The sequence below is a fragment of the Capra hircus genome, chromosome 22, assembly GCF_001704415.2.
Source record: "Capra hircus breed San Clemente chromosome 22, ASM170441v1, whole genome shotgun sequence".
NCBI lineage: Eukaryota > Metazoa > Chordata > Mammalia > Artiodactyla > Bovidae > Capra > Capra hircus.
This window is the reverse complement of record NC_030829.1, coordinates 54,437,841-54,459,671: the sequence shown is the minus strand read 5'-3', so window position 1 is coordinate 54,459,671 and position 21,831 is coordinate 54,437,841. Positions and strand designations below refer to the sequence as shown.

The window sequence follows — 21,831 nt, the reverse complement described above, 5'->3', positions numbered from 1 at the left end:
GACTTAGCATGACTCAACAACAACAAAAAGTGGCAGAAGCAGGTGGTCTGGCCCCAAGTCCAGCACCAAAACAAATGGGTGCACCTGAGACCTGATTGGGGGTCAGCAAGGAGAAACGGAACAAGGAGAGATTTACTCAAAACCTGGAGTTGAATCAATTCAGTTCTTATCATGGCCCTACTGTGCACTGGACACTTTGCCTTATACAGAAATAAGGTAAAGAACTGGAGGAAGGGAGTGGAGGAGCCATCGGACTGTTTACTAGGGCGTCGTGGCTACTGTGAGAGAAGAGAAAGATGCTGGGCGAGGATGGTGTTGAGGCAGACCCCAGAAGAAAGGAGACAGACCCAGACCTGGAAAAGAAACCAAAGTTGGAAGGAGAGGCATTTCAGGTGGTATTTTATCACCTGGGATTAGAATGAATTTTTTAGACATCTGTCTCCACCTCAGACTGCAAGCTCCTCAAAGCAGGAATAACATGCGTTAAGGGAATTAATAACCTGGGAGGGATTGTGAATTTCACATACCTTGGACTGGACTTACTTCTCATAGGAAAGCAGGACTGTGTCAGCACCTGCAGAATTTGAAGTGGAGGGGAAGGGTTCATTTCCGTGTCCTTAGGAGACAGTACATATCTGCCATTTTGGATGCAGCAGTCGTGAAATGTTTATTTAACAAATATGTGAACAGAGAAGAAAAGGGAATCAAAGAATGAATGGGTAGTGAGTGAGAGAAAGGGATTGGTTTTAACTGTTGAAGAGGGGATATTAGACACTGTTGAGCATTTAGAGCCAGTGCTCTTCCCAAAGTGGGGACATACGGGTCTGAGGGGCACTTAGGAGAGATCAGAGCATCATTCGCCGTGAGTCAGAGGATGACAGTTCGGGAAGGGAGATCCACTAAGCAGCCATAGCAGGGACAGCCAAATGAGAGATGTGAGGACCCCAAACTCAGATGAAGATCTCAGGCCTGAAGAAGAAAGGTCAGATCCAGGAAATCCCAGGGCGGCTGGCCAGTATGGTCAGAAGGGGGAATAGATTTCAAGGAAATGAAGAGCTTGGTCTTAGACCTCCCAAGTTGGAGATGCATTAATAAATAAGACATCCAGGTGTGGCTACCTTGTGGGCCTCTTGACATCCTGAGCCAGGGGTTGAAAGAGAAAGAGGACAGGACAGCAAATTCCTGAAACACAAGCCCCCACTTCCAGACCCAAATCTGGGACAGACATCGCTAATCAATCCCGATACACAGACTCTTCAAACTCAACTCCAAGTAGCCCTTGCTAATAAGTCACAGTTGACTTGCAAGATGAAATTAATTTGTGGCTCCTGTCTGAGAGGCGGCAAGGATAGCCCTCAGATTTGACTGTTCTCTGAAAGCCCAGTTAGAAGAGGGAAAGGGGTAACGAGGGAGCAGTGAGGCCTGAAAGTTAAGGTCAGATATAAGCCACTCGAGGTCTAGGTAAGAATCATGACATTTTCCCTCTGTAAGAAAGACTTTGAAGGCTTACAGAGTTTAAACACTTAAACTCTCCAAGAGGTTTTTGTTTTTAAGGAACTTTGTTTTGTTTTTTTGTATTTAGTTATTTTTAATTGATTGATGATTGCATTACAAAATTGGTTTGATTTCTTCCACACATCAATTATAAATTAGCCATAGGTGTCCCCTATGTCCCCTCCCCCTTGAACACCCCTCCCACCCCGCTAGGCTGTTACAGTGCCCCGGTCTGAGTTCCCTGAGTCACACAGCAGATTGCCGTTGACGATCTATTTTGCATATCTGAGTTCCCTGCGTCACACAGCAGATTGCCGTTGACGATCTATTTTGCATATGGTAGCGTGTATGCTTCCACGGTACTCTCTCCATTCCTCTCACCCTCCCCTACCTCTCCCCCGCCCTTGTCCATAAACCTGTTCTCTATGTCTGTATCTCCACTGCTGCCCTGCAAATAGGCTCATCAGTACCATCTTTCCAGATTCCACATGCATGCATTAGTATGCGATGTTGGTCTTCCTCTTTCTGACCTAGCCCAGTCTGTATAACAGGCTCTGGCTTTACCTACCCCACTAGAATTGACTCCGGAGCGTCCCTTTTATGGCTGAGTGGTGCTGCCTTGTATACGCGTGCCATGGTTCCTTCGTCCGTCCGTCTGTCGATGGGCATCTAGGTTGCTTCCGTGTCCTAGCTGCTCTAACTAGAACTGCAGCTAATGATGGGTCTTCTTCAGTTTGGGCTTCCTCAGAGTGTATGCCTAGAAGTGGGATTGCTGGGTTGAATGATGGTTTTGCAAAGAGTCAGACACGGCTGGGCGACTGAACAGCAACATTTTATTATTGTTCCTAGTTTTTTAAAGAATCTCCGTGCCGTCTTCCATAATGGTTATATCGATTTACATCCCCACCATCAGTGCAGGAGGGTTCCCTTTTCTCCACTTCCTCTCCAGAACTTGTTGTTTGTGGATTTTTTTAATGATGACCATTCTGACCAGTGTGACGTGATGTCTCACTGTAGTTTGATTTGCATTTCTCTAATAATGAGCGATATTGAGCATCTTTTCATGTGTTTATTAGCCATCTGTATTAAAGGAACTCTTTTTTTTTTAAGCAAAATCACCCAGCTATTGGGCTTCCCAGGTGGCGCTAGTGGTAAAGAACCCGCCTGCCAATGCAGGGGACTTAAGAGACATGGGTTCGATCCCTGGGTTGGGAAGATCTCCTGAACGGGGGCATGGCAACCCACTCCAGTAGTCTTACCTGAAGAATCCCATGGACAGAGGAGCTTAACAGGCTATAGTCCTTGGGTCACAGAGTTGGATATGATTGAAACAACTTAGCACGCATGCACACACCCAGCTATTATTATTCATTTGTCCCAAGTAGTGAAAATGCATCCATTCTTATGAAGAATAATATTCTGAAGGTACAGTTTGACAACTTTCCTGAGAAGCCTGACTAGTCTCAACTGACTTCAGTTTCATTGTCTGGTAAATGCCCTAAGGAACATACGTTTCTCCTACTGTGGACTCTGTAGCCTGCCAGCCTTTCATGCCACGCCTGTTCATGAGCACCTACTATGTGTTGGGCTCTATTCGAGGTAACAGGACAGTCTTCACCATGGAGCTCCCAGCAATTTAGGCAAGAGCCAGCCTCAGAGCCGGCTATGGTCTCACCAGTGACCAGCCCTGGGGACCCTTCCTCTTTCACAGTCAGCTTAACAGCTAGAAAAAGAGTGTGTTCTGTCATTCTGCAAGAAAGCATTGTAGTCAGCCCGCCAGCATGCCTGGTCCTGACCTGGCCAGAGCAGGGGCATGGCTGGTCAGCAGAGCAACTGCCCCTTCTCCCCCAGACGAGGGTGGACTCATCCCCCAGCAGGACAGGCACGGCAGGGCTGGCTGAGGACCTGGCCACCCTCAAACATCACAGGAATGAGGTTCCCAAAAGCAGACACAAGTGACTTCTCCCGGGCTCAGGGTTAGCACAACTGCAGAAAGGCTTGCTGAAGGAAGCACACACTCCCGAAACAACACACTCCTAAATAAGAACACACTTCAGAGAGATCATGGCGCATGTCTGGAGAGAAACTTCACTGGGTTTTGCCAGCAATCAGTAAATGGTGTGACGATCACCACGGCTACTCCAGTTGGAGTCACTGAGTGTGTTTTCACAGCTGTCCCCATGCTCTCAGTGTTAGCTTGAGCCTTGGTCAGCCCAGTATGGGCTTTCCTAGTAGCTCAGACGTAAAGAATCTGCCTGCAATGCGGGAGACCCAGGTTCAATCCCTGGGTCAGGAAGGTCCTCTGGAGAAGGGAATGGCTACCCACTCCAGTATTCTTGCCTGGAGAATCCCATGGACAGAGGAGCCTGACGGGCCACAATCCATGGGATCTCAAAGTCAGACACAACCGAGCAACTAACACTTGGTCAGTCCAGCATCTTTATCCAGCTCGAGGCTGCACCCGGCACCACACCAGTCCCCCGAGAAAAGGGACAGGAAGTACCCAGCCCCTGAAACAGCAGTGATGCTGACCCTTCTTCTGCTGCACGGGCAATGACAGAGGTGGCCTTTGTCAAGTTGCTGGAGAGACACACAGAACACGTAAAGTATAAAAGAATGCCCGACAGTGTGTGGGGGGGCCACAACATCAGTGATAGGCTCCTGGTGCAAACGCTCAGCCTGTCCTGAAAGAGCCTGTGTCACAGAGCAACAGGGGCGTGGGGTCTTGGCGTCTCGAGACTGGGGTTCTAGTCCTGCTCGTGCCTCTGATGGCTGCATGCCCTCAGTCAGGTCTCTCCAGCTCCCTCCTCCACGCGGTGTCACAAGGCTATCAGCTTCTGCAGCTGAAGTCCTTTAACCCGTACACGTGTGTGTGTGTGTATGTGTGTGTTCAGTCGTGTCTGACTGTAGGCCAGAACTGTAGCCCGCCAGGCTCCTCTGTCCATGGAATTTTCCAGGCAAGAATACTGGAGTGGGCTGCCATTTCCTACCCCAGAGGATCTTCCCGACCCAGGGACCAGGCCCATGTCTCCGGTGCCTCCGGCATTGGCAGGCAGGTTCTTTACCACTGTGCCACCAGTGCCTACTCTATGCCCAGTACTGTGGGCCAGGCATTGCCTTAGTTAGCCCTCTCCTCAGGTCTCTGGCGGCCTGTGGGATCTCCCTGTTTTATTGCCCAAGTGGCCCAGAGAAGGTGAGTGACTTGTCCCAGGTCACACAGCTACAGAAAGTGGAACAGCTGGAGTTATTAGTCACTGGAGGCCGTGACCACACAACCCAGTGCCCAGAGGATCAAAATGAATAAGTGCGTGTCTCAGCCGCTGCAGGAAGAGCTTGAGTCCATGTGTGGCAAGAGCATTGCACGGTTAGATGTCCAAGTGAGTGTAGAAAAGCCCGGGAGGGTGGGGGTGCCGCTCCTGCTCACTAGTGTGTGACTGGTGCTTGCTGAGAGGCCGGTGCGGCGGGCGCCCGGCCACCGTTCAGCGAGCGAAGGACCGACAAGCAAGTGAAGGAAGGATCAGGCCACACACGCCAGTTCAGGACGGGACTCGGGCCAGCTTCCCTGGGGTCCCTTCCCGCTCTGCCGCTTCCTAGCTGTGTGTGAGACGGGATGATAACAGTGTCCCCTTCAAGGAGCCATGCTGGGGATTAAGTGAGTCTGTACACGTGAACGCCGTTAGCCTAGAACCTGGCGTGGAGTAAGCACCAAGTGTTGCCTGCGAGGGTGGCGAGGACCAGTGGTTTAGCCAGAGGGTTTCGTGTCTGTGTTGTTATCTAGCATTAGAGCTGCTGCTCTGTGCTGTTTGCTCTCTGCTGGTACCAAGTGTGGGTCCAGCCTGGGACCCGTCCTCCCCCTCCCTCTCCCTCCTCCCCACTCTACCTCCTCCCGCCTCTGTCTTTCCTCCTCCACAGGCACATGGTGAGTGGTTCCTGCCTGCCAGCCATAACCAAGGACACAAAATGAAATGACGCAGATCTTGCCTTTCAGGAGCTCAAAATTAAGTAATCCCAGGAGTCAGCTGAAATACCACTTAATAACTTCCGTAAGGGGTGGGGGTGGGGGAGGTGAGCTGCATGGAAGGGCCATTGGATGAGAGTAAGGCCAGCCAGGGGCGGCTTCCTGAGGAAGGTGCTGTGACCCGTCCCGGGAGGGTGAGACCGGAAAGGCAGCCCGGCATGCAGACGGCCAGGCCGAGGGAGCGCAGGCACGCTGGAGGCAGCAAGACGAGATGAGAGGCTTGCCGTCAAAGTGGCCTCCTCAGTGGGCTGCCCTGTAGCTGTCCTGCCCCATCACACAGGGCAGGCTCGCCCCCTCCGACAGTGGGCAGCACCTCCCTGGGTGCGGGCCACAGGCTCACCCGGCAGGCTTAGAAGGCCCCTCACGGAAGCTTAATGGCTTTATGAATGAATGACACAAATACGGGAGAAGTGGATCTTAGATTTTCTGAGCAACAAGGGCCCTTAGAGGACTAGTCCAAGCTCCTCGGTCGAGAGGAAGGAGAGGCCCAGCGGGGTCACAGGGCCAGTGAGTGATTAGAGGAAGATCAAGAGGGGACGCCAGGCCCCAGCCTCACACACTCACTCCTCACGACCTGTTTTTGTGTGTGTATTCATCGCTCAGTCGGGTCTGACTCTTTACGACCCCGTGAACTGTAGCCCACCTGGCTCCTCTGTCCATGGGGATTCTCCAGGCAAGGATACTGGAGTGGGTTGCCATGCCCTCCTCCAGGGGATCTTCCCAACCCAGGGACCAAACCCAAGTCTCCCGCTTCACAGGTGGATTCTTTGCCATCTGAGCCACCAGGGAAAGTTTTTAGTTTGGGTTCCCCAAAAGCAGAGTGTGAGGGGTGCAGGTGGTCTGTTTGGGAGTCATCTCGGGAGTGAGAGAGCAAGAGAAGAAAGCAGGGAAGAGAGGAATGCCACTGGGGGCGTGCTGGTGACTGGTCACGGTGCAGGGGACCGGGGTACGGCCTGCTTGACCTTGGCAGGGAGCATGTGGGAAGCACCTGAGAACTGTCCCTCCAAGGGTACAGGGCCAGAGCGTCTACCCTGACTCCCAGCTCCCGCTGGGTGTGGTCGGGGATAATTCTCGGCACTTCTGGGCCCCCTGCTTAGTGGCACCCGATGAACCCCCAGCTGCAGGAAGAGCCCTGAAGCTGAAGACAGATTTGGAGGACACGTGACGGGTGTGGCCAGCGTGCTCCGGAGCTGCCCGCCACGGCTGCAGTGTGGAGTCGTGGAGGACCGCAGGGCTGGGGCACAAAAACTCTTGCCACAGTTCCTTATGAGATAATCATAGTGTCAGCAACGGCTTTCATTCATCGAGGTGTTTCCCTGCACCGAGGGCAATGCTGCGTCCATTATGTTCATCGCCTGAGGACACAGGGACCAGTTATCCCCTTGGAGGATTCCCAGGGCCTCGGTGGCAAAGACTCTGCCTGCAGTGCAGGAGACGCAGGTTCGATCCCTAGATCAGAAAGATTCCCTGGAGGAGGGAATGGCAACTTACTCCAGTTTTCTTCCCTGGAGAATGCTGTGGACAGAGGAGCCCAGCGGGCTACAGTCCATAGGGTTGCAAAGGTCAGACACAGCTGAAGTGACTTAGCACTCAATGACACTATTAACGGGGCCTCCCTGATAGCTGAGTTGGTAAAGAATCGCCTGCAATGCAAGAGACCCCAGTTCAATTCCTGGGTCAGCTGGGTCCACTGGAGAAGGGATAGGCTTCCCACTCCAGTATTCTTGGGCTTCCCTTGTGGCTCAGCTGGTAAAGAATCTGCCCACAATGTGGGAGACCTGGGTTCGATCCCTAGGTTGGGAAGATCCCCCGGAAAAGGGAAAGGCTACCCACTCCAGTATTCTGGCCTAGAGAATTCCTTTGATTGTATAGTTCATGGGGTTGCACAGTCAGACATGACTTAGCAACTTTCACTTTCACACTATTAATGATTAAAATAATAAAAATGAAAGGGATGTTCAGCGAGCTATGAGAACATTCAAAAACGAGTTCAGTCTGAAGGGGACAGAGAGACAGGTTTAGCCAAGTTCAATGTGAATGAGAGGGAAGAGCAGTCCAAGCAGCAGGAACAGCATGTGCAAAGGCCCTGAAGCAGGAGGGCATCTGTACTGAAGCTGCACTAGAGAGGCTGGTGGCGCTGGAGTGTACTGGCAAGGTGGAGGGAGAAATCAGGGCTCACGCTGTCCGGGGCCTTCCCGATCTTGGCAAGGAGAGTAGATGTCTCTCTGTGCAACAGAAGCCCCTGGAGCATCTTCAACAAGGGCCTGACATTCACAAGTGCATTTCATGCTTTTAAAACATCCCTCTGACCACTAGGTGGAGAAGGGGCTGAAGGCGGCTAACTGAAGTCCTCCTGGACTGATGTGCAGGCGGCGAAGGGGGGTGGTCGGATCTGAGTTAAGTATTCCTTTGAGTGGAGGGACACGCAGGTAGTAAGTGATGAAACCAAGTTTTTAACCCAGGAATATTTGTCTCCAAGTTCATATCTGAAAGGAGGGCCATTTCCTCTCCAGGGGATCTTCCTGGCCCAGGGATCAAACTGTGTCTCCTGCTTTGCAGGCCTATTCTTTACCACTAGCACCGCCTGGGAAGCCCCTTATATCAAAAGGTTACATGGAAATAAGTGTACATTTTCTTATAGTACATACTGATTTCCCCCTTTAAACTAAACTTTGAATCATTCGAATAAAACATGAATACATTCTCCTGGGTTAAAATAAAAATATTTTAGTCCAAGTTAGAGTCCCGACCACTGCAACCAATCAGATTGCCGTTTTCCTCCCCAGAGGTTCCACCATCATGGGTTTGGAGCAGATCCTTACAGAACCTTTGCTACATATTTACATATATATGTACCTATAGGAAATATAAACTATGGCTTTATTGAGTTTTCTGTTTCGCATCAATGGAATCAAACTGTACACATTGCTCTGCAACTTGCCTTTTTCACTCAGTTTGTGCTATATTCGTGCATATAAATGGATCGCGTTTTCTAATTGTTGCATAATATTTAATGGGCTGGATGCACCACAGTGGATTTAGCCCACTCACTTTCCAAAGACGGAAATGCATTTTTCTATAAATGTTATAGCTTTTGAAGGGCTCGTGGTTGTTTTTTTTTTTCCTTTCAAAATGTAGACTTTTATTTATGCTAATGGAGGTACCCACACTGCAGTAACAACACAAACATTTAACAAGTCCAAGCCTGGTGACTAAATTTTCCCATTTTCTTCAGGTGCCTGGGATCCCTGGGAGTTAGCTCTTGTCTGTTGCCAAGCCTGTGTTTATAGCTCAAGGCTGTCTCCAGAACAGGGGAAATGGTGGAGTTAGTGACTTTTAGCTGCTGGGCCCTGAAATAGGCACCCTGGCATGATACAGAAATAGTACAGCCGTGGATCCTCAAAGACCTGGGGTCTAATCCCAGCTGTAGCTGTGTGACCTTGAGCAAGTCACTTGAGCTCTCTGAGCCTCAGTTTTCCCATCCACAAAACGGAATTTGTAATCCTTGTCTTACAGACCAGCCAGAGGTGAATGCAAGCTCCGTGTGTTAAGTGATGACCCCCGGAGAGCACAGATGTGCGCGCTTAGCCCTCTGTCTGCAGCCCCAGCGTACTGGAGGGAATGGGGTGATGGTGTGGGGGGCCAGATGAGTTCATCCTGCATCTCTAAAGGGGTCACTCAAGGTCACAGACAATGAAAAGACGTGAATACTCCGTCACTGCTCCCAACGCCGCGCGAGGTCACATTTGAGCTCAGAGGTTTTCTGCCCGGAATCTGGGCCCCTACGGCATGCCAGGCGCTTCTCATATAGCTGTGTGCCTTTCATTTGCACCCCAGCAGGCAGAAACAGCGAGTCTCCCCTCTGCCCCAATTTACAGATGAAGAGACTGAGGTTCTGAGAGGGAGTGCCACTTGCCCAAGTGGCAGGTTGAGGCTAGAATTTGGTCCCTCTGCTTCTGGAAGCTTCCCTGAGGCTGCAGGTAGCTGCTCAGCAGAGCGCCCCGTCCTGGACCAACAGGAATGTTGCACCTCTCGTGATGGCATCGCGGATGTCTGTGTTCAACCATCAAGACCCCTTCACAGAAGGAGAGAAAAGCGGCTTTTCTGGCCTCCTTTTTTCCAAAAGGATGAGATAAAGGCTACTCAGAGGTCACCAAAGGACAGTTTGAATGAAATCTCTTAAACGATGCTGATGGAGAGAAAATGTGAAATGTCCATAATTTTGTGTGTACATTAAGGCTCAGTTGTTTTTTTTTTTTTTAAGCTAATGAGCAAGATGAGAACCTTTTGGTGAAAAGGGCCTGAGCCAGGAGTCAGGAGTCCAACCCCAGCTTTGCAGCTGAATCACTGTATCTGAGCCAAGATACTTCCCCATCCCTGGGCCTCAATTTTCCACCTGTCAAATGGGAGAGTGAGACTGGCTGACCAGAGAACTTGTCCTGCTCCAGCAATGGGGGAACCTGGGGCAGGGGACGGGGAGGGTGGGGTGCTTCTGGGATAGGGTTGCCAGATTTAACAAAGAAAAGTATAGGATAGTCAGTGAAATTTGAATTCCAGATAAAAAATAATTTTTATTAGCTTGTCCCCAATATTATAGGAGACATAACTTAAAAGTTATTTGCTGTTTATCTGAAATGCAAATTTAACTGGTCATCCTATGTTTTGTCTGGCAACCCTATTCAGCACCTTCACCTCCACTGGACCCCTCAATTCTTTGATGCAGATAATTGATGTCTTCACAGCTACTGGATGAACTCCTGGCCACCCACCTTCCCACCAGAACCTCACCACCCAATCCCAACCTTCCCACCAACACCCACTCTCCTGTTCACATAGAAATTCTAGAGCTGCGAGCTAAGAGGTTTCATGGGTCTAGGAATTTGTACAGCAGAGATAGGGGTGGAGATGCAGCTGAACTTGGGGACTTAAATCAGCGGAGAGATGTACGTCCATGTGCATCACAAAGGCTGGAGGGACACGGTGTCTGCGGGTGCTCACAAGCGGCTGATCTCATCGTGAGCCACGCCTACATGTGCGCCCACAAACTAGCGGCACTGCGTCCGTGTGTAACCAAGAACCTGGCCAGGGCAAAGGCCCAGAGCCTGGGGGAGAAGCCAGTGTGTGTCCAGCACAGCTGGACAGAGATGCACTTTGGGGGCAAAGCTTCCTCAGGTAGCCAATGACACAAGCGGCCGTTCCAGCAAATCATTCCTGTTCAGCGAAAGAACCCACGTTCTGCACTCAGCCCTCTTCTTGTACATAGTTAAACAGAATACAAACTCTGACTCCAGCAGAAGACTTGAGCCACAGGCTGGGGCATTTTTTAATTTTTTTCCCATGAGGGCACACTTCCCTCATCTATACTGTTCACAGAGAGCTTTCACACCCCTTCCTCTGTGGAGTATAGCTTACCACAGCCTCGGGCTTATTTTGCTCCCATTTTATTGATGAGAACACTGACTTTCCAGGGGATGAAACAACCAGCCCAAGTTCATCCGCAAACCTGACTCCTCACCCAGTGCTCTGTCCTCTGCCTTTTGTACAAAGAGAAACTCAGGTTCGAAAATCTATGGTTCCACACAGTGTCTGCTATCAACCGCTGGGCATTTGGGTCTCTGAATTTGCACAGCCTTCCTGTCTTTGTCCAGTGGATATTTGACACAGTGTTTTAATTTTTAATATACTAAATGGTGAGATGCCCTTTAATCTAAATTGAATCTCCAGCACCATTCATCTCTCACACCAGCCTGGTAGCTTTGCTCCCAAAATAGGCACTGTTCATTTTCAGCCTGAGGGTGAGGAGACTTCAAAGCTCTGCTCCTGGGAAGGGCATGATCGGTGGCCTGGACCAGGTGGACTCGCCTACCTGTAGGTCTCCATAACAGCTGTCTTTGGATATAACGTGCCACAGCCGCCAGTCCCCCACCTTCAGCCGAGTCCATCCTTCATGCCGTATGTGAGGAAACTGAGGTCCAGAGAGAAGCGCCTTGTCTGCAGTCACGTGGCCCTTCCTGGACCAGCCTCCTCTCCATCTCACTCAAAACCCATCTCTTCAGTCTTACTCCTCCAGGAGGTCGTGATTAATGACCCCACTGTCTTAACTGAACAATAATGACCCAATATCCTCACCTGGGGGCTTCCCCGGGGGCTCAGTGGTGAAGAACCCACCTGCAGTGCAGGAGATACAGTTTCGATCCCTGGATCGGGAAGGTCCCCTAGAGAGGGAAATGGCAAACCACTCCAGGATACATGCCTGGAGAATCCCATGGACAGAGGAGCCTGGCAGGCTACAGTCCATGGGGTCGCAAAAGAGTTGGAGGTGCCTGACAGACTAATGCTTTTCACTGTGAACCCATATTAGCCACTCCAGCGCGGGAGGCTGGGGGCAACATTTCCATGTGCTTAGAACAGGGCCAGCCTGGGTCCTCGGATCCCCAGAGTGTGCCACGGCCACAGCTGGGTCTCATGAGGGCCTCCATCTCCCCATCTGTGAAAGGAGCATAACCCAGCTCAAGCTCCCCTCCTCCCGCTGCACAGGCGGGACGGTGGATCTCCAGCGCTACCTGTGCTGATAGGCAAGGCCAGTGGGGTGGGGGGAGGTCTCCTTGGGAACGGGACACCCTCAGGCTCTTCTGCAGTCTCAGCGAGTCTGGCTCTTGGAGGCAGTGGGTGGGCATCTTACCATGAACATCAGAAGAGGCTCAGCACCCAGAGCCCCATTTCGGAGGCCTGTCCATCTCCTGTACCCCTGAACCACAGACTAGGATCCCAGGACCACCAAGCTCCTATATTCCTGAGCAAGGGGCTCTTCCCTTCGCAGGACTCCCCCAGCACCCGCACGGGACAGGCGTGCAGAGAAACACGGGTTGAATGAATAACTGGATGAATGAAGACTATTGGAGTCCTAGGCCCTGTGATGTGATAGCTTGTCTATGATAGTAGATATTGGACCCTGGGGCCCCTGCAATTGGAACAGCAGAATGCCTCAGTCCTCCAACTCCAGCACGCTAGTGATGCCGTTCAGGAGATCTGGGTGGAAGCTACCACCGGGCGCAGGCTCCTGGTGGGTTCCTGCTGGTTTCCCGCCTTGTTTTTGCCTCTCTCCCCCTGCCACACGGCCGCCCCCCTCCGAGTGATTCCTGGGCACGTGTGTCTCCCCAGGACCCCCAGGCCAACCTCTCTGCACTCTGTCTGTAGGTTTGCCAGGCACTGCTCCAGACCTGGAGAAGAGAAAGCAGATTTTTGGGCAAAACTTTATACCTCCAAAGAAGCCAAAAACCTTCCTGCAGCTCGTGTGGGAGGCCCTGCAGGACGTGACGCTGATCATTCTGGAAATCGCCGCCATCATCTCCCTGGGGCTCTCCTTCTACCACCCGCCCGGCGAGAACAATGAAGGTAAGACGGCGCCTGGGACCTCCTGCTCCTGGCCTGCCGCACGCATGCACGGCCGCACTTCGGGGCACCTGGGGGCTCAAGGCCACATGTTCCCTCCAGGCTGGGAAACTGAGGCCCAAGGGTCAGTGCATGGCTGAGGTGGACCCGGGACTGAGAGTGCCTGTCCCCCCTTCTCCCATGTGGGAAATGCAGAGGTCGGATCAACCACGGTCACGTTAGAGTGAGCGTTTGTCGAGCCCTAAGTGTGCCGAGCTCCAGGCCAAGATACCGTCCTCCTAACAACCCCATGACGTAGGGGCCATGATTATGCCCATTTTAAAGATGTGCCTTGGGCACAGGGAAGTGCACTTGCTCCAGGTCACACAGCTAAGAAAGAGCCCCCAGATTTTGCAGTGGGGCTTGTTAAAAACACCACTGCCCAGACCACACTCTTGTTGTTGTTCAGTCTCTCAGTCCTGCCCCATTCCTTGCCACCCCATGGACTGCAGCACGCCAGGCTTCCCTGTCCTTCACCATCCCCCAGAGCTTGCTCAAACTCATGTCCATTGAGTCAGTGATGCCATCCAACCATCTCATCCTCTGTTGTTCCCTTCTCCTCCTGCCTTCAATCTTTCCCAGCATCAGGGTCTTTTCCAATGAGTCAGCTCTTCACATTAGGTGGTTAAAGTATTGGAGCTTCAGCTTCAGTCCTTCCAGTGAATATTCAGGGTTGATTTCCGTTAGGATTGTCTGGTTTCATCTCTTTACTGTCCAAGGGACTCTCAAGAGTCTTCTCCATCAATTCTTTGGCGCTCAGCCTTTCTTTATAGCCACTCTCTGGTTATGCTGAATGGAGTCCAAGGGAGAGTGACCCCAAGCTTCTATCTAGCTGCTTTCTGCAGGCTCCTCACTCTCACAGCTGAGGACAGACCCTCCGAATCGCCCACCTATGGGCTGCATCCATGCTCGATCGGACACGGTGTCAGCCTCAGGCCCCTTGCCCTCTGGGTGCTCTAGCTTCTGAGTGATCCCGTTTCAGCTCTGACGCTGGGCTCCTAGAGGCCCCCAACTGTGAGAAAACCCGTGATGACGTCAGAGCCCTGTGCTCCTGATATTCTAGAACAGGGATCGCCCACTTCAGACCACGGCCACATCCTGTTTTTGTACAGCCCTTAAGCAAGGCACTTTCCTTCTGTGAATCTGTTTCCTCATGTGCTAAACAGGGGAACAGCCCTCACCTGGAGGGGTTATAACAAGGAGGTGGTGGAGGGGCGCGTGGACAGCCTGGCACACAGAGGGCGCCCAGAGGTGCTGGACCTGCTGCCACTGTCGGGGGGCCACCCTGGGCTTCCTTCCCTGCAAGTGTGAGGTGGGGATCTCACACTTGGTGCCTTGCGGGAGGAGGCCTCTCAGTCGCGATCCTGTGCTTGGTTCAGGGCCAGCACACCCTGGTGGGGCTGATGCTGAGCACGCTTTGCCACGTGATGAGTCTCGGGCTTGAGAGGACATCCTGAAATATGCCCTGGGTTCTGAATGGGGCCATTGCTTAGTGGGTGGAGGAAGCACTGCCCCACTCACCCTGGGAGGGTTCTGGAGTAAACCCACTTTCCCAGTCAGGACTCGGGAGCCCTAGTGGAAAACCTCATAATAAGTGAGGAGGTTGGGATTAATATATACGCACTGATAGACATCAAAACAGATAACCAACAAGGACCTAGTGTACAGCGCAGGGAACGCCGCTCAGTATTCTGTAATAACACATAAGGAAGCAGAACCTGAAAAAGAATAGATATGTACGTGAACCACGATGCTATACACCCGAAACTAACATGACATTGTCAATCAACTAAACTTCTATTTTAAGAAAAGAAAACCTCAGCCTCCATTCTTCCTTTCATTCCAAATACTGAGCACCTGCCAAGGGCTAGACTTCACCAGCTCCATGCAGCTTCCCTTATCACGGCGAAGTTTTTTTAAGCCTGAATCCCTCTACACATCTATGCGTAAACAGAAAGATAGGCAGACTGATAAATATATACACATAAACTGTGGGCTATGTAGGATTACAGAAGATATATTGTTTTGCTGTTAGATTTTTATAATCTGATTTGGGATTAGTAGAAAAGTATAAATACTTTGTTATTAATTATTATTAGGCATCTTAATGTGCTTCATAAATAGATCATCCTTCTAGGTTCACTGCTTCAGGCAAGCAAATAAAAAGTGAAAACCAAATATAAGAAATAATCTCTATGGGCCTCATTTGCCCAAATGAGGAGGTTCAGACCACCCTGAGGTTCCTCGTACAGCTGCTACCCCACTCCCTCCCAGGCCAAAATTTCCTGAGAAACTGGATAACCAAGTCTATCTGGTCAGCTACCTCGATTTTTTTTTTAACCTAATATTACTAGTTGCAGCCATGAAATTAAAAGATGCTTACTCCTTGGAAGGAAAGTTATGACCAACCTAGATAGCATATTCAAAAGCAGAGACATTACTTAGCCAACTAAGGTCCATCTAGTCAAGGCTATGGTTTTTCCAGTGGTCAGGTATGGATGTGAAAGTTGGACTGTGAAGAAAGCTGAGCACCAAAGAATTGATGCTTTTAAACTGTGGTGTTGGAGAAGACTCTTGAGAGTCCCTTGGACTGCAAGGAGATCCAACCAGTCCATCCTAAAGGAGATCAGTCCTGGGTTTTCTTTGGAAGGAATGATGGTAAAGCTGAAACTCCAGTACTTTGGCCACCTCATGTGAAGAGTTGACTCATTGGAGAAGACTCTGATGCTGGGAAGGATTAGGGGTAGGAGGAGAAGAGGACGACGGAGGATGAGATGGCTGGATGGCATCACTGACTCAATGGACATGAGTTTGAGTGAACTCCAGGAGTTGGTGTTGGACAGGGAGGCCTGGCGTGCTGCAATTCATGGGGTCGCAGAGAGTTGGACACAACTGAGCAACTGAACTGAACTGAACTGAATATTACTAGTTGATTCCTTTTTTCTGCATCACCTCTTTCCAAAGAGGATTTAAAGCAAATAAGTTTGCTCCCCTGACTGAGATATAAATTTGACTTTGAATTGCCTGGCAACCGAAGCAGAAAGTGAATTTGCATAGCTCAAGTTGTCAGTTAGGAGGAAAGGTAGTTCTTTGAGAGGCTCACACACCCCCTGACAATGAACTGTGGGATGAACTCACCCACAGGACCTGACGTGCGAGCGTGCTGTGTTGCTTCAGTCATGCCCGACACTTTGGGGCCCCATGGACTGTGGCCCACCCGGCTCCTCTGTCCATGGGATTCTCCAGGCAAGAGTCCTGGAGTGGGTTGATGTATCCTCCTCCAGGGGATCATCCCCATCCAGGGGATCGAACTGGCGTCTCCTACATCTCCTGAATTGGCAGGTGGATTCTTTACCACGTGCCACCTGGGAAGCCCAGGCCATTATGAGCGATGCATAATGGGCAGCATTCTTTGCAGAACTTTTGTAGAAACTAGAGAAGGTGGTGCACTGCTTCTTGCATAAGCCTCGAGCAAAGCTGAGGGCGCCACACAGAAGCGGAATAAGCAGGGCAATGCCTACTATTTTTAGAGCCACCTCTAGTTGGAAGCTTTTAGGGTAAAAGTTCATCTGATACTCACTTGACCCTCACAACAGCCCTGTGGGCAGGTACTCTTATTACCCAGGAAAGCGGGGCCCCGAGATGCTAAATGACTTGCAAGGGCAGACTCCGGGAACCGGCAGAACCGTGACTCAGACCAAGGGGTTCTGGCCTCCGAGCCCACGCGCCTGTCCATCGGCTGCCTTTCCTCAGAAAGGGACCAGGTTGAGTCAGTGCCACCCGGATAAGTGACCTCAGGTAACCCCGTGTAGTGCAAGCTTAGCACTCAGTGGGCAGCGGGGACAGGGGATGCAGTGGGAACACAGATCAGGCTCCCAGAGTGGTGCCCCACAGCCCTGCTCTCAGATGCCTGGTGTCACCTCCATCCTAACGAGGTGGGAGCCAAGGCCCACAGAAGGGAAGGACTTGCCTAAGGTCACGCAGCTTGGAGGCAGGAGGGCTGGGTTTGGAACTCCAAGCTTCTGGTTCTTTCTACCGCCCTTCACTTCTTCCAGCTGAGATACCAGCTCAGGCCACACTGGGTTGATAAGGGCAGCCAAACACACTCTTTTCCTGCAGAACGGAGTTCTTGAACTTTGTGACTTACTCTTCCCTGACACCCAGGCCCCAGCCTGCACTCTGAACCTTCCATGGTGCCTGGACCACCCCCCACCATGGCAGACGTAGGCTGCATCAGTTACGCATAAAATGATGCTGTGTACTAAGTTGCTCAGTGGCCAACTCTGTGCAACCCTATGAACTGTAGCCGCCCCCCACCCAAGGCTCCTCTGTCCGTGGGATTCTCCAGGCAGGAACACTGGAGTGGGTTGCGATGCCCTCCTCCCGGGGATCTTCCCAACCCAGGAATCAAGCCCGCATCTCTTATGTCTCCTGCATTAGCAGGCAGGTTCCTGACCACTAGTGCCCCCTGGGAAGCCTAAAACGGTGCTGGGGGCGGACTCACACTAGGCTGCCTTGCAGTACCCAGGGCCCCTCCCTGTCTGCTTTCTTGGCTCAGAGACCTCTAGATGCTTCTTGGAGGTCACAAAGCACTTCCATGGCAGGGCCAGGATAGGCATAACCCCTGCTCCCAGCTCCCTGCCCGTGACAGCTCCCTTAGTGCCAGAGAGCCAGCACAGTGACCAGCACCCAATAGCTGCTTAGGAAATGTTTGTGATTTGACCAGTTTTGAGAATCCTTATTTGATGCTGGGCCCTGGTAACCACCCCGGAAGTAGTTTCTCCAGTTTACTGATGAACAATTGGAGGGAAGGCCAAGTGGGTTCCCCAAAGTCACACAGACAGGAGCAGACACACCTTAGAAAACACTGGGTCTGAGGAGGGTAGTTGCAGTTTCCCCAGATCCTGTGGTCACAATCTCCAGATCCTGTCCCTGCCCCAGTCCAAAGGAGCCCAGAGGTGACCTCAGCAGGGCCCACCCACACCCCTCTTTCTTCCCCTTCCTCTTCTCTTTCTCCTGATTGCCCCAGAGCAGCAGGAGGTGTTCTCAGGGTCTGGTGGCTCCGAGTGGTGAAAGAAACCCACACCTCTACTTTCTTGCCCTTGTAGGTACCATATAGTCATCAGACTGTAGGTCACACAAGTGGCTCAGGGTATCAGTATCCTCGCTGTGTATTGGAGTCTCAGATCCAGTAAGACCCTCCTGTGTGCCGAGCACTGCCCGAAGCTTTTACCTTCCTCCCCTGGAGCCTGGCCTCAGTGACTCCCGCTTTGCAGACGAGCACACCACAGCTCAGGGAGGGCAGGGACTTACCCAGGACCAGAGGGGGCAGCAGCAGGGTTAGACCCAGCTTGTTGGAGAGCAGGTCCCGCCCCAGCCTAGAGGCCTGCCTCACAGTTGCTGGAAGAATGGAAGGAAAGGATGCCAGCAAAACTGCCTTTTAGACCCTAAAGCACCTGCACTGTAGATTACCGTGAGGCCCCTTCTGCCTGGCTGACCCACCCTGCCTGCTTCCTTCCACTCTGTGCAGGATGTGCGACGGCCCAGGGTGGGGCAGAGGATGAAGGGGAGGCAGAGGCGGGTTGGATCGAGGGGGCCGCCATCCTCCTGTCAGTCATCTGTGTGGTCCTGGTCACGGCCTTCAATGACTGGAGCAAAGAGAAACAGTTCCGGGGCCTGCAGAGCCGCATCGAGCAGGAGCAGAAGTTCACTGTGGTCCGGGCTGGCCAGGTGGTCCAGATCCCTGTGGCTGAGATCGTGGTTGGGGACATCGCTCAGGTCAAATACGGTAAGTGACCCCGCTGCTGAGCTTGGTGCTAGAACTGCAGTCCAGGCAGGGGTGGGAATGGGCCAGGCAGACCCAGAGAAGCGGGCCCAGGGCAGAGGGTGGATTCCTGAAGGCTGACCCCAAGCTATTTTCTGAGCTTCTTGGAGAGGTGGAAGGCTCATTTCTGGAGGAGGCAAGATTCCAGAATGTATTTAAACCAAAAAATGACAAATCCATGACACATGTACCACCACTCTCCAAACCTCTACCCTTAGCAGACATTACTAATTGATCTCAGCCCAAAGCTGAGATAACACCATCAGATGACTTCTCAACCCAGCACTCCAAGGACCACTAACACTCAGAGTGGGTTGATGAAGTGAAATCCCTTTCCCTTCTCTGATTTGGCTGTTGATGGTTGGTGGTTGTGCTAGAGAAGGTGTTCTAGGAGGTGGACATGAATGGGCAAACATTCCAGGCCCATGATGCTGCCACGGAGAAAGTGAGCAGGCTGGTGCCAAAGGGGATTTAGCTGAGATATGTCCTAGGTAGGTAGAGGTAAGAGAAGGGGGAAAGATTGGAGGACCCCTTCTCACCAGCTGTATTATCCTCCGATAATATTCTTGTCTTGAGGTCTATTCAGCCTAGTCAAGACAGGTTAGTCCCTTCCCAAAGAATTTCCCCAAACCATAGTTGAGGCCAGAGAAGAAAGAGTCGTTGAGAAAACTGGGCCCCAAATCTATACCATGCCAAGAGAAGCGCTTTAGAAACTGAAGGACATGCTCACTCGAGCTCAGATAGAGGCAGGACCCAACCTCAGTGCTCCAGGCCCCCTGCCCTTCACCCGGGCCCCAGGCTTCAGTGGCCCATCAGCCTGTGCTGGACGCCACCTTGGTTCCTGCACTGGAACCAAGTGACCCCAGGCAGCCTGTTCCAGAAGGCGACTCCTCCTTGCAATCATGCTTGAAGGGGATATTCCAGCCTCTCCAGCCCCTGAGACCCTGCTGACAGCCCCCCTTGCCCTTCCTCCCACCAGGTGACCTCCTCCCTGCCGACGGCCTCTTCATCCAGGGCAACGACCTCAAGATCGATGAGAGCTCCCTGACGGGGGAGTCTGACCAGGTGCGCAAGTCGGTGGACAAGGACCCCATGCTGCTATCAGGTGAGCTGCGGCCCGCAGGGCTCGCTCCCGCCGCCACTCCCTGCCCCGTGCCCGGGGTGCCCGCGTCCCCTCCATGAGGCTGGAGGCTCTCAGAGCCTTTGGTCTTGGGCTCCAAATCTCTGGCCGCTCGGCCCCAGTCAAGAACTCTCTCCTTTTCCCCAGCAGACAGACATTAAGTCTACTGTGTACTCAGTACTTCTCCAGGCCCTGGGGTGAGCCCAGTGAATAAAACTGACGATGAATTCCTGCCCTCCCCCCCAACCATGGAACTTACCTTCTAGCGAATTGGTTTTCTGAAAGTTGAACATGAAAGTCTATTCCCATTAGGGACAGAAAGAATCAGTCTGGTGACTGTTGTTTTAGAGGCATGCTATGCGCCAGGCACTGGTCTGGGGGCTGGGGCCTAAGACAGATGAGGCCCCAGCCTTGAGGAGCTTGTGATATCGTGAGGAGTCAGACAATGTGAAAATTCCAGAGAGTAATAGATATACTCTTGAGAGTCCCTTGGACAGCAAGGATATCCAACCAGTCAATCCTAAAGGAAATCAACCCTGAATATTCATTGGAAGGACTGATGCTGAAGCTGAAGCTCCAACACTTTGGCCACCTGATGCAAAGAGTCGACTCACTCGAAAAGACCCTGATGCTGGGAAAGATTGAGGGCAGAAGAAGGAGATGACAGAGGATGAGATGGCTGGATGGCATCACCAACTCAACGACATCAATTTGAGCAAACTCCGGGAGACAGTGAAGGACAGGGAAGCCTGGCGTGCTGCAATACGTGGAGCAGCAAAGAGTCAGACACGACTGATCAGCTGAGTAACAGCAACGATAGATACTTGATGAAAATGGAGCAGGACTGTGGAGTGCAGCTGGTTGGGGAGGTCGAGCTGTAAGCTGAGGTGCAAATGATAGCACAGAGCTGGTCTTGCAACTTTCCAGAGGATGAGTGTACCAGCAGCAGGGGCAGCAAGTGCAGAGGCCCTGAGCAAGACGGAGGGGTCAGATGCCAGGCAAGTGCGAAGGCCCTGAGCAAGATGGAGGGGTCAGATGCCAGGCCCGGTGTGCCGTGCTCAGGAGTTCATAAATGTTCTGAGTGTGATGAGTACTCTGTGGAATCAGCAGTAAGCTGATCCCATTTACATTTTTAAGATCTTGGTCTGACTGCTGCAATGGGGGTGGCAAGAGAGGAGGGGTGACCCTGCAGAGATGAGGCACCAATCAGGTGAAATACCTTCTCTGAACAGGACACCAAAAAGGCATTCCTGTCCATCAGTGTTCAGCAAACATCGTCTGAGAAGCTGCTCTGGGCCAGGCTGAGCAGTGGGATACCTCCCCCCAGACCCCACGATGATCCAGACTCACCCCCCGCCCTTGGAAGCCTCCAACCAGGGTCAGCAGGAGCAGGGGGCCAGAGAGTAGACTTGTAAACAGCTAAGTCCATAGAAGAGGAGTGAGGAAGGGGTGAGGAAACCAAGGGGACAGAACCATCTAGAAGAGGTAGAATTGAGCGGGGTTTTGAAGAGTCAGTAGGAGCCCACCAAGCAGAGTTGTGGAGAAACGGTCCTCCTAGCGGAGGCATAGCGGTCTAGAGGGGGGTGGGATTTCCTAGAAATACTACAAAGAGGAAGAGGAGCGTGTCTACAGGGTATGATGGTGAAAAGAACTGAGAATCGGGTGTGGGGCATTTATTTATCAAGAACTTATTCAATTATTCATTTATTGAGCACCTACTGTGTGCCAGTGGTGCATGGAACAAGCGCGGCGCCTGCCCTCCTGAAGCTTGGAATCTGGTAAAAGAGACTGACAGGAAAGGACCAAACAAGCAGATAGGTGCCCCCGTTTCGGATAGGGATAAGCCAGGTGAAGACATTACATCACTGTAGTGAGAAGGAGACCCTGAGGAAGGGGATGGGAATCTTAGTGGGCCAAGGAAAAGCGTGCGTGAAGAGGTTGCAT

General features: G+C 51.9%; 1 protein-coding gene across 1 annotated transcript in view; it reads left to right on the top strand.

Moving 5' to 3' along the window:
- ATP2B2 (ATPase plasma membrane Ca2+ transporting 2) overlaps nt 1-21,831 on the top strand; it is a 378,813-nt gene that overhangs the window by 275,762 nt on the left and 81,220 nt on the right. Inside the window, 3 exon segments of the mRNA XM_018038308.1 lie at nt 12,710-12,907; nt 18,474-18,731; nt 19,747-19,872. Of these exon segments, the coding sequence (XP_017893797.1) occupies nt 12,710-12,907; nt 18,474-18,731; nt 19,747-19,872 (582 nt within the window).